At 37.3% G+C, this 12,308-nt stretch overlaps 1 protein-coding gene across 2 annotated transcripts; it reads left to right on the forward strand.

The window, feature by feature from the left end:
- The first annotated feature begins 2,014 nt into the window (after nt 1–2,014).
- LOC122665066 (aspartyl protease APCB1) lies at nt 2,015–11,492 on the forward strand. 2 transcript variants are annotated; one of them, XM_043861123.1, is made up of 10 exons: nt 2,015–2,307; nt 2,344–2,730; nt 4,777–4,894; nt 7,073–7,302; nt 7,420–7,659; nt 8,765–8,918; nt 9,007–9,092; nt 10,547–10,661; nt 10,780–10,852; nt 11,064–11,492. In XM_043861123.1, exons 1-10 carry the CDS (start codon nt 2,147–2,149, stop codon nt 11,174–11,176), a joined length of 1,677 nt encoding a protein of 558 aa, XP_043717058.1. In that variant the 5' UTR covers nt 2,015–2,146; the 3' UTR covers nt 11,177–11,492. The 2 variants fall into 2 exon arrangements, with proteins under 2 accessions (XP_043717058.1, XP_043717057.1); XM_043861122.1 differs by having other exon boundaries at nt 2,015–2,730.
- The last annotated feature ends 816 nt before the right edge of the window (nt 11,493–12,308 follow it).

A 12,308-nucleotide genomic window follows, 5' to 3' on the forward strand; every position in this document is an offset into this window, starting at 1 on the left:
CCATGCAACTAGCGGCATGACATATCAAGTAGATCTTTTACCCAAAAAAACGACATATATATCAAGTAGATCTTTATGGGTCTCTTCTCATAATCAGTTTTATGTTATTTATAAAACATGACGTTATTAAAAGTACGAAGTCATATGAAAGTGGACAGGCGCCGTTGGTGTATGTAGTTATACACAACCGTATACCCAACACCTGAGATGGTAAAAAGACAATATTGCTCATGTTTTTACGGTTGAATTCTCAAGTGAGGTGCATTGGGCAGTGCATTGCACTTGAGAGGATAAATTTCCAGATATACATGAAATGTTTGCCAATAAAATGTATCTGATTAAATTACATTTTTAAATTTAACCCATGATTAATCTATAATTTTTTCATCCAACAGTCAAAATAATCACATCAACAATCCACATGACAGGGCATATAGAAAATGTTCCTTCACTGCTATATAGGAATTTGTTTTTCCAAAATAAAAAATAGAAAATTTATACAAATTGATTGCATGGGTTGAAACTACAACATAGGAGCATACGATCTTTGAATATGTTTAGTGAGATTTACCAAAAAAAAAAAAAAAAGAAAAAGGAATACGTCTAGTGAGAGAAATAGCTAACCATAGTTTTAGATATCAGTATCAGATTGATTTGTATCAATATCAACCATGACTGATATCGATGCATGATCAATATTATGGCCATGGTATCACAACAAAGAAAGGTAAAACGATCAAAAATACCTATGTATCTGTCTTTTAAGGAGTAATGAAATGCAATTCAATTCTTACTTGTTGGTCGGAATGTAGACCAGCGAATAGAGCCCAAGAACAAGGAAGCCCGTCATAGAGCAGTCAAATAGATGTAAAGGATTACTAGTCTGAGAGAAGGTGGACTCTCTCGGGAAACATGGTCCAATTTCGATCTCTTCTTTCTTTTCGATTGCGGTTTTCTTTTTTTTCTTTTTTTTTTCAGGTGCTCACCCAATTTCTCGGATAAAAATCTTCTACAATACCGGTGGGGCGACAGTGCACATCCGACGGCACAACAAAGGCCATGTGTGTCATATATGCCACGTGAGCTCTACTATGCCATCGGATGTGCACTGCTGCCCCACCGGTATTGTAGAGGATCCTAGTTAGTTCGAACTTGCTTCTAATAACAAACAAGCACGGGAAAGGCCTCTCTCTTACTCATCTAAACCTGATTTACTCTTTCCTTTTTTTTTTTTTTGTGTATAAAGAAACCTGACTTACTCTTGCTCTTGATAACGATTCGACCTAACTTCGTACAATCTATCCGTATCAATATTGATGTTAGCACCAATGGCGGCCGATACAAGCACCGGTACCACGAACTAAAATCCCTGCAGTTAGGAGATGCGACTCGCGAGTCGTGAGTTTGACTCGCGACTCTAAAATATCTGCCTCCATATTTTCTAAGGATGAAAGCTTATCCAATATGGAATTTTGCTAGCAACTGAATCGGAGGGGTTTTATGTTCTGATAGATGTGGGACCAGTCATGGACCCCACTGATCCAACGGCATAGATCACTATGCATCAAGGGCCACTCTTTTTTAAGGCCTGTCCACATCGCACTCACCAGATTAAACGAGCAAAAACCTTAACTTAAGCAGCACGGAAGATAAATAATTAGAGAAGTGAATATACTAAAATACCCTTTTATGCTTTTTCTCCACTCATGATTGACTTGTTTGGAATGATTCCTACTTTCTGTACCGGTCGAGCTTCTCATTTGACTAGAAGTAGCTTTTATCTAAAAAAAACTTGACTAGAAGTAGCCAATCAAATAGTACCAAATGGCTCCTGACTCAGTCGTTGCTGGGCCCACTCCCTATCTCTTCAAATTTTCCAAGTTCTTCTCTCCCTCAGTTCATTCCCCACTCTTTTCACACGCTTTCTCTGTTTCTCAGTTTGACAATTGTTCAAGTCCGTTCCTCTTCTTCTTCTGGTGAATGAATCTCTTTCTGCTGTTCTTCATCAGTTACTGATTCTCTCTGATATTTTTAAGGTAAAGCAGGGAAGAGGAAGGAGACACTTCACTCTCCTCACCTCGTTTCCTTTTACTTTTCTCTTCTGTCCCTTATCTCCAGCCGCCACAAACGATTCATTGAGAGGGTCATGGATCCTCCCCAGCTAACGGGGTTTGTCATAATCACTCTCCCACCTGCAGATGACCCATCTAAAGGTAAAACCATTACTGCTTTTACCTTGTCTGATTCTCCTTCCTCAATACTTCAGCAACAACCCCAGTTTCAACATCAACAACAACAACAACAGCAACTACAGTATCTCCCCTCTCGATCTCCACCTGACCCTGAACGCAATTTCTTCGGTTTCAGAAGAAGAGCACTCTTTTCCATACCTAGAATAGTTTTGGGTTTTCTGGGTATCACTCTGTTAGCGTGCTTCTTGTGGAGTTCTGTTTATTCGGATACCTTTCTCGAACTTCGAGGTCGCCAAGATGATCGGAAAGTCAACTCTTTTCTCTTCACTTTGTATCCTAAAAAGAGTGTCCGGCATTTGTTTCACCGAGATGTTGAGCTTAAATTGGGGAGATTTGTGCAGAGAGATGCAGAGGATACACTGCTCATGATCGGTGCTAGATTGAAACAGCAGCAAAGTAACAAATTACTTTCTTCTTCTGTCGCATCGGTTGATCCATCCACCATTTTTCCTATCAGGGGGAATATGTATCCAGATGGGTACGTGTATCTTTCAAATGGTATAATCTGGTATTTTTCTGAATGCTGCTGGTATTTTTCTTAATGCTGCAATGAGTAGTGATGTTGGTAGTTTTTTCCTTTTTCTTATAACAGAGGGTTTACAAGTAAGGTTCCAGATTTTGTTATTTTTGGATGACTTCCTATAGGAGAGTTTGAATTGTTCAGAAACTGGCTCATGGAGACAAATTTTTTATTTTATTTGGGGGGGTTGGGGGGTTGGGGGGAGGCAACAATTCACACTTAATCGGAGAGTATTGCTTTTAGCCTCGTAATCGCACTATTATTTGAGAAAGCCACCTTCTGTTCAGAATCAGTAGGGAATGATACCTGATGAAAGTAAACTTGGTACTGCTATCATCAAAAGTGACTTTCTGTAGTTAAGAAAAGCAATAAGCAAATTAAATAATTGACTTTTGGCAATATAGGCATCCGTTCAACTGGAACTCCCTTATATAAATTTTGGGCAAAATATAAATTGATGATTGTTGAAAACCATAGGATTCTTAATCATGGAGCTGATCCTCCGAGCCCATATTTTTCCCAACTTATTTTCTCTAGATTTGATGCTTGAATATGTCTATAATATATGTTGTAGATCTCCATTCTTTCCTGTTTAACAGTTACAAGCTATAAAACAGAAAAATGTATGTGATTGGAACTGCAATACATGAACATGATACTGCAGAGTACAAACTTAGGATGGAGTATGAAAAGAATAATCTATTTGGCTGTTAATTCAATAAGATCTTGATGTCTGGAGGATCTCGGTGGAACTTCCATGTGAAGTGTGAATATCCATTAATTGCCACCGTGGATGAAAAATAAAAAAAATGTAATTTTCAAGAGGTAGCGATTAGTTGCAGTTTTTATCAACTGAAACAAGAAATTAAGGCCAATACAAGCCAGTATAAAAGAGAGTCTGTCAGATAGCGACCGCCTTGAAACTTTTAGGCAAAATTCTTCATTGATCTCTTGTGTCCTCATTATAAACAATAGTCATGATTTTCTTTATGGTTGCAAAACTGCAACATGGTAGAGTGCCAGTTAGGAGAAGGGAAGAATTCTGAGATGAGTCTCAAGAATACACTCACATCGAGAAAAAACCCAATATTTTCTATTCAATTCACTGACTCCATTGTTGCGTTACAATGCTTAAATAAACAAAAATCAAAAGAATCCTAATTTTAATGTAAAATTATTTCATAGTCCAACTCTAAATAGAGTTCAAAATAGCTAGTCTATTCCTATGTATCCTACTTTGCCAATGAAAGACATAAAAATAAATAAACTACTTCCAATCCTTAGTCGACCAAAAATCCAGGTTGGACAGCAGCTCTGTATGGATTTGAGTTTCTAAACTCTGTCATGCTGGTCCAACCAGTTAAGTGCTACTGCATCACTACATGTATTCTATATATATAACACAGGAGGCTCTTAATAGAGTGTGGTTCTGCAAGTATTGTGTTTAAGAAGAAGTAGTAGAGAGGAACTTTTGCTCATATCCTTGGATCCTTCCTTTTGTCTGTTCATTCTGATTCTGTAGAATGCATTCCTTAAGCTTGATAATTAGCAGAGAAAGTTGTTATGATATAGTAAAAGGGCTTACCCAGTGCACGAGACTCCCGCCACTGCAGGGTCTGGGAAGGGTCATAATGTACGCAGCCTTACCCCCCCCTTCACGGAGAGGGTGTTTCCCGACTCTAATCCATGACCACTAGGTCACAATGGAGCAACCCTATTGGTGTGCTGAGGCCCGCCCCCAAAGTTTATGATATAGTAACTCAAGAAAAGTCAAGCACTGCTTCCCCCTCCATCCCACCCCCCAACCCCAAAAAAAATGCTGGAAAATGAACCTTTTAGCATTACATTTTATAGTTAAAACAGCTCTTTTATTTTATGCATTATCTATTTCTTTCAGAACTCTGTGGATGCAGCTCTGTTGCCATTGTTATCCCATTCAAAGGTATCTGGCACAGATGATGTGATTTATTGATACTAATGCTTCATCTCATATACTTACTGCAGGCTGTATTACGCGTTAGTACTTGTTGGAAATCCACCAAGACCTTACTATCTGGACATGGATACTGGGAGTGACTTGACATGGATACAATGTGATGCCCCGTGCGTTAGCTGCGCCAAGGTACACTAGCCTGTGGTAGTTCAAAATATTGTCCTGGTATGAGTCATTCTCTAAGGCTCCGATTGTTTCAACATAAAATATTTTCCTAGAAAATTATTCTTCTCCATAAATCTTTTTTGCAAAATTTTATTTTTATATTTTTTTATGATTTATCTTTTCATTTTCTTTTTGGTTGGACACAACAAGGAAGCATATTCAGGAATGTTGGGTGAGAGAAAGAAATCCAGCAATATGATGGGGATGGAGCCCTCCATGGTGCCATGTTTATTAATGATCAAGATACCACAATTTTTTTCGGCAAACAACATCGTGAAATTTGAAATTAAAATTGTTTTCCAACTTTTTGTATTGCATTTCAGCAAATTTTTCCTTTTTTGTTTCTTGTACAATTTTAAATCTCATAAAGTATTCTATGTTGAAGCCCTAATGAAGTACTTTTTCTTAAAAATGAAAAAAGAAAACTCAGACTGTAACTTGTTTCCTCTTTTTAGTGCCTTGAACTTATTGCTTTCATAATGCATTTACACTTGCTCTCTCCTTGGTGTATGCATGTGTGCAACACCTGTATGACCACTGCCCATTCTTAAATGAGTCTTCCATTTGTATTCTCTTCTATGCCTCCATTGTCAAAAAATTCCCATTGAAGCAAGAGCTCTCTAGATTCTATTTGGACCCCTTTTGTTCCAACTTTAAAAGGCAATCTCCCATAGAATGGCCACTGGGAGATGCCCCCGAGTGAAATTTTCTGTAGGAGGAAAGAAAGGAGAGATAGAAAGAGTGGGGGTGGGGGGGGGGGTGGAGGACCGAAAGGTTGATTGTTGTGTGCTGTGCGTACTAAGGCTTACACCTGTCTCTTTCTCCTGAATAGTTTCTTAAAACTTGGTCTATGCCTTTAATCATATCATTCCACATAACTCCTTTAAGCTCAGGTTCACTCTCACATTTTCCCTTGCTTAACCAGCTAAGATCATATCCCCATGCTGCACCCTTACACAAATTAAGCCATTTAATAAAAACAAATAAAAGGTATTCCACAAAGTCACTGATTCTCCCATTTATTAATCATCAGAGAAAACTGACTGAGTTGGGACTGACAAAATTTCTGAAATATAGAGGCTTGAAATTTTGAGAAAGAGGGATAAGTTAAGGTCAGTTAATGATAATGGGCTTAATATAGAAAAACTTGCCATAGATTTTTCTATGTGGTTAAAGCTAATATATAGTGATACATGTTTTAGGGTTTCAAGAATTTAGGATTCAATTATTTAATTCAGGAAACAAAGATTAGGGTTTTTGTAGGGTGGTGAAAAGTTGGTTTCTTGTGTAGGTTAGGGATTGAGTTTGGGTGAAATTGTTCTAAAGAAAGATTTAGATTTTAATTTTTAAAGGATAAGTTGAGAGAAAGTCTAGAAGAATGTTTGATCAATGACGGTTACTGAACTTTTCCTGCATCTAAAATAAAAGGAAGACCTAGTAGAACTAAAAGAACCTCAAGAAACTATTTATCAAAAAAAAGAACTTTGAGAAACCCATAGACAGTCCTGTGCGACCAAGAGAGTTTCTCCAAGAGGAAAACCAGGATTTCATACAGTAAATAACTTTAAGAAAGATGTTCATATCTCACCACATGTTTTAAGACTTAACATGTGACTTTCTTAATCCTAGCTGATCTTGAGGAAATAGAATAGTTTGCCAATATTTTGGTCATAACTTTCCCAAGTCATTCACAAGTTCCTGGGTTGTTGCAATGAAACTGAATAACCTTTGAATTGATACCAAAATCATAGGCTTAAAGAATTGTGATGGGATGCAACTTTGATTTGGAAAAGTTAATAATAAATGAGAACTCCAAGGGATTCTTGAATATAAAAGAGAATATAAAAACCATGTGGGACTCATGTAACCAATTGGACCAGCTTAAAGAATTGTGATGGGATGCAACTTTGATTTGGAAAAAGTTAATAATAAATGAGAACTCCAAGGGATTCTTGAATATAAAAGAGAATATAAAAACCATGTGGGACTCATGTAACCAATTGGACCAATGAGGGAAAAGACAGCAACTCATTGGTGTTTTCTAGGGCCTTGGAATCTTGAAATTAGATGCATAATTCCCTGGATAAATGTACCATATTTAGATTTCATTATCAATCATTCTGATGGGAATTGTTTATCTAGGGACCACATCCGTATTACAAGCCTGCTAAAGGGAATATAGTGCCTCACCAGGATTCATTATGCACAGAAGTTCAAACTAGTCAGAATCATGAACAGTGTGAATCTTGCCAACAATGTGACTATGAGATAGAATATGCAGATCGTAGTTCCTCAATGGGTGTTCTTGCTAAGGACGAGCTGCAGCTTATGATCGCAAATGGCACAGAAATGCAGTCAAATTTTGTTTTTGGGTATGGTTTGCTTGCTGTTTTCGGTTGGCTTTTGTTTTTTTTCTTTTAATTGAGTTCAACTATTTTGCAAGGAAAAAATTCATTTTCATGCATTTGTTCCAAATTGTTCATTTTTAGGTGTGCATATGATCAACAAGGCCAACTTTCAGCCTCTCCTGCGGATACTGATGGAATACTTGGACTTGGCAGAGCTAAGATTAGCCTACCTTCTCAATTGGCAAGTCAAGGGATCATCCATAATGTGGTAGGCCATTGTATAAGAAGTGATGTTGATGGTGGTGGATATATGTTTTTGGGGGATGACTTTGTACCTCGATGGGGTATGACATGGGTCCCAATGCTAAACAGACCTTCCATGTGAGTATAGGTTTCTTAAATTTTACTTTAATTTTCCAGTTCTGAAGATGTTTGTTGCAATTAGAAGAAAAATAATGCAAATCCACATCACTACTAATATGCTCTCTACTTACACTGTCAAAATTCACCTATGCTGACCATTTCACCCCAATTTGTAACATCCTGCCCCCCCCCCCCATCCAAAAAAAAGAGAGAGAGACCATTCCCAACTTATATTCTTTTGTTCAAGTTGCATTCAACTGTTTGAAACACTTTGTTTGTTTCACCCCAATTTGTAACACTCTTCAACTTCCCAAGGCCTCTTTATTTGTGTTTTTCCTAGAAGTGGTTAGTCTTTGGAAGCCCCCCCCCCCCCCCCCCCCCGTCTTGGGAATTCCAAAAGTCCATTTAATGTTTTAGTAGTACATGTATCCAACCTTTAAAATTCCTCCCTTTGTTTGGGAATTGCAAATGCGGACTAGGATCTAATCAATTGAGGCTCAGCCTCCTCCATCTATTTGAAATCATGGTGAGCTCTCAATCATCCTAGAAAAATCTGAAATATGACTACTCCTTTTGTGAGAGTTTTTCCTTCTGAGATGCAAGAAGGTTTGCGATACTCAAGCGGGATCAAGGTGGGACTCCTTCGATCTTGACCTCGGTGTTACTCCAACGGTTGGCAACCAGTGGGACTCTGGAATGCACCTTTCCACTATCCATCTACCATCTTACCTCCATTCCATCAGCAACCCTTCATATTCCATAACCTGACCCTTCACCTTCCACCTTCAATACATCTTCTTTCTTCTTCCCTTCAAAGCCTCACCACCATTACCAACTCAATCAACTACCTTAAAGTCTTATTAGTCTACCCTACTTTGGTCTTACACAACCTGATTTTGATCTGGTTGCCCTCCAGAATCGATCCTGAAGTGCAGATCCCCTAGGATCTGTCACCAATGCATCTATGCATTGAAAGGAGTCACTTACTTTTGATTACTGAACAAGATCATGTTTTCTTTTCTTATAATATGAATATTTAAATTTCTAATGTTCATTTTTTTCTGATGACTTTATATATATTCAAACTTTGCTTATAATTCTTTTCTTCTGCTCTATCTTTCAGAAACTTCTATCATAGTGAAATAGTGAAAATAAGTTATGGAAGTGCACAACTCAGTTTAGGTGGACCAGACAACAGCATAGCCCGAATAGCTTTTGACAGTGGCAGTTCCTATACATATTTCACAAAAGAAGCATATTCCGGTCTAGTTGCATCTGTAAGCATTATTATTAGCACTTCTTTATCTCACAAATCAATTTAAATTTTAACGAGTTTTACCTATTGAAGAAATCTGTTCAATGCAGTTTAAAGATTTTTCCACTGACGGACTCATTCGAGATGAATCAGATTCAACATTGCCAATATGCTGGCGGCCAAAGTTCCAAATCAGGTAAGATGTCCAAATATTAAAAAAATAAAAAAATAAAAAACAATGGTTAATTTTTGTGTCCTGTTGGTGCTAGATGATATCAGTTGTTTGCAAGCTTGCTGATTTGTCATTTACATACGACCATCTCAGCTAGAATCATCCAAGGAGACCATGATACTGTAATGATATGTTGAAGCTGTAACTTGTACAGATAGAATTTGAAATGTGTGCTTTAGTGATTGTTGTAGAGACTCCGTATGTATATTCCTGTGTTTCATCAAAACCAAGCATCAAAGATTAAGAAATAAAAAGAAAAACAGATGCCTGGGAAGGAAAAACAAACATCTGAAGTCCCTTTGCACAACATATGAAAAAATTGCTATACATAGCAACTGATTACCATATCATATCATCCAAAAAAAAAATGGCCACTTATGCATATAAACACCTGAAAACAGTAAGTACACCCATCAAAATAAAGTATGTATACGGATGTGTCCACAAAAACACTCATATCTGTATGTTGAGGGGTTAATTTATGGATGTACAGCAGTAACTTATGAGTTCCACTCATAAATTGGTTACTTATTTTGTCAATTTTTAATTTCTCTAATTTAGTACTCTTTTGGTCTGTCAATTTTAATCAGTCTTAATTTGATTTATTTTTATTTTACTTTTTTGATAACAAGAATCAAGTGTTATTTGGTTAAAAATCTATCAATTTATTCTATTGTCTCTTGGAAGCTCAAAGGTTATCGAGTTATCTTTCCCATGAGATAAAGATTTGAAGATCCTGAGTTGATCTAGGGAGACTTATGACCAGAATATTGCTGGGGGGTATCAGTCTGCATGAGGAAATTTTCCACATAGGCTTGATTCCAGTTCAGCTCTTACAGAATATGTTTAGGGTGGATGTCCAAACTAGAGTCTCATAGGATGAAGAGAGCCTTGCACGGCTAATCTCTCCCTTGTAAATTATGTATTCATATTCACTTAAAAAGGATAGAATTTAAGTTGAGAAAAAGTACTTATTGTTAAAGGTGGATTCCTTAGCATGGTAGATTCTGAGCTTCATAAATAGATTCCTCTGGGAACCTCATTTCTAAGCTTCTATCTGTTCCTTTTAATTTCTACGATTATTCTCTCCTGTGATTTAGACATCTTTAATTTTTATCAATGTCTCAACCCGACTATGCTCATTATTTTTCCACTGAAGCTCTGAAAACCTCTTTCTCCAAATTACGACCTTAATTTCACAACCCTACTTTTGTCCTAATCCTTTGAATGGGGGGTTATCCCATTATTATCCTTTGTCATTTATGTCTTTACATAATTATAAACTATCTAATCGTGTCAATATCAATGACCCAGTTGAATTTGATTAGTTTGAACATGCTTCTTCATTGCCATCTTGAATATAAATTTGCTTGAAGCCATCTATGGTGGCATGATCTGAAATAATTGCCTGTCTGCAGATCTGTTAAGGATGTGAAGCGGTTCTTCAAGCCCTTAAACCTTCAATTTGGGAGTGGATGGTGGATTGTCTCCACGAAGCTGTCGATTCCCCCTGAGGGATACTTAGTCATAAGTGTAAGAATTCCCCTAATCTATCATATTTTTAAATTTCCCTAAGATCCAATCTTGCAAAAATTCTTGTTTAGTCACTTAAGACTCTTATTGATTTGCCAATACATGAGGCTTGCTGCAGGATAAAGGCAATGTGTGCTTGGGAGTCCTTGATGGAAGTGAGGTACATGATGGGTCCACAATTATACTAGGAGGTGGGTTGTGCTCCCTTCATAGCCTGTTGGAACATTTTCATGTCTTATGCTTATTATTCCCTGTACCTTTTACTGAACCTTAAATTTCCTGAAAACTAGATTCAATTCAATGCTGTCTTCTTTGGTTCTTTATTCCAAGCACAATGTCAATTCTTTTAGCGATTCTTTCTACTTGTCTGACAAACAACATCCATCAAATCTGATCTTGCAGATATTTCATTGCGTGGACAGTTGATTGTATATGATAACATTAATCAAAAAATTGGGTGGATCCAATCAGATTGTGTAAAGGCAAAGCGACTTAAGAGTTTCCCTTTTTTCTGAGTGGAAAATGTCTAGACACAAATATTGTAGGAGCAGCTAATAAGGATGGTCCACTCAGATTACTTCATATATACCTAAAACCTACTATAGTAGGCAATACTATATTTCTATAAAATTATGTGTATAATACCATCTGGAGGCAATATGGAACAAATAATTTCTACAGGAGTAGGATCAAATATGGATTTCTTTTGTACATAACATATCAGTGTTATTCTGGTTGAGATCTTTTGTAGTTTTGTAATGTATGTTTTCTCTTATTCTCCAGTTGAACCTGCTTTGGTCCCAATATTGATATTTTCTGCAGTTTTATGTATTTCTTCTGGCAAATGGTTTTATAGATGGGTATGTTGACAAGGTATCCATACGTGGTCAGCCCAGTTGTGCCACATGGAAGGGTGATGTAGGAATTCTGACCGTTGGTGTGGATTTGCTACTCAAATTTCAGGCACAAATTCATATACACCATCCCTTGTATTGCCATGAACCATCTTGTTAGGCTTAGCTTGGGTGCTTCTCTTGGTAGCCCTAATTTTCAATGTTTATTTCACAATTAGGCAACATCATAAGAGTTGAAACTTGACATATGTGAATAGGGGATTCTAAGGTCTACATAGCCACAAAAATTTGAGCCTCATCTGACCTGTCACATGGCATAATGAGTTGCGCCGCTGTCCAGAGGTGCCCTATGGATGGAGCTGTTAAGAAAAGTTGCTGTCTTTTCTTTTTCATGTTTAAACAGAAGAAATAGATCTTCAGAAATTCCAAGTGCCCCCATGATTTGATAATGTTGGTATAATACCACCCAATGAAACCATCATTAAATGGTTTGATAAGCGTCAAAGGCTTTATGCCTCTAATTCTCTCTAACTCCCAATTGGCCAGCTAAAGGTAAAAGCCACAACTGACCTCAAATACTACTACGCAGCAACCCAAACCAAAGTGAATGGAGATTGATTTCACGTTCAGTTTTTAAATATAGCCTTGGTTCTTCCAACCTCAGGTGCTTAAGTCTGACATCTACTTGCTCCTACTTGTTTGCGCCCAATAAACAATCTGGCAAGCTTGAAGCCACTACCTTTGGCACTGGGCTAGTCTTGGACTGTTGTTGAGCTGGCCTTGATTTGCTAAA

Source organism: Telopea speciosissima, chromosome 6, assembly GCF_018873765.1.
Source record: "Telopea speciosissima isolate NSW1024214 ecotype Mountain lineage chromosome 6, Tspe_v1, whole genome shotgun sequence".
Lineage (NCBI taxonomy): Eukaryota > Viridiplantae > Streptophyta > Magnoliopsida > Proteales > Proteaceae > Telopea > Telopea speciosissima.

Coding starts and splice junctions, on each gene's coding strand:
- LOC122665066 (XM_043861122.1), top strand. CDS start 2,147: ATGGATCCTCCCCAGCTAACGGGGTTTGTCATAATCACTCTCCCACCT. Junction 7,303..7,419: donor CAGTCAAATTTTGTTTTTGG/GTATGGTTTGCT, acceptor GTTCATTTTTAG/GTGTGCATATGATCAACAAG. Junction 7,660..8,764: donor ATGCTAAACAGACCTTCCAT/GTGAGTATAGGT, acceptor TCTATCTTTCAG/AAACTTCTATCATAGTGAAA.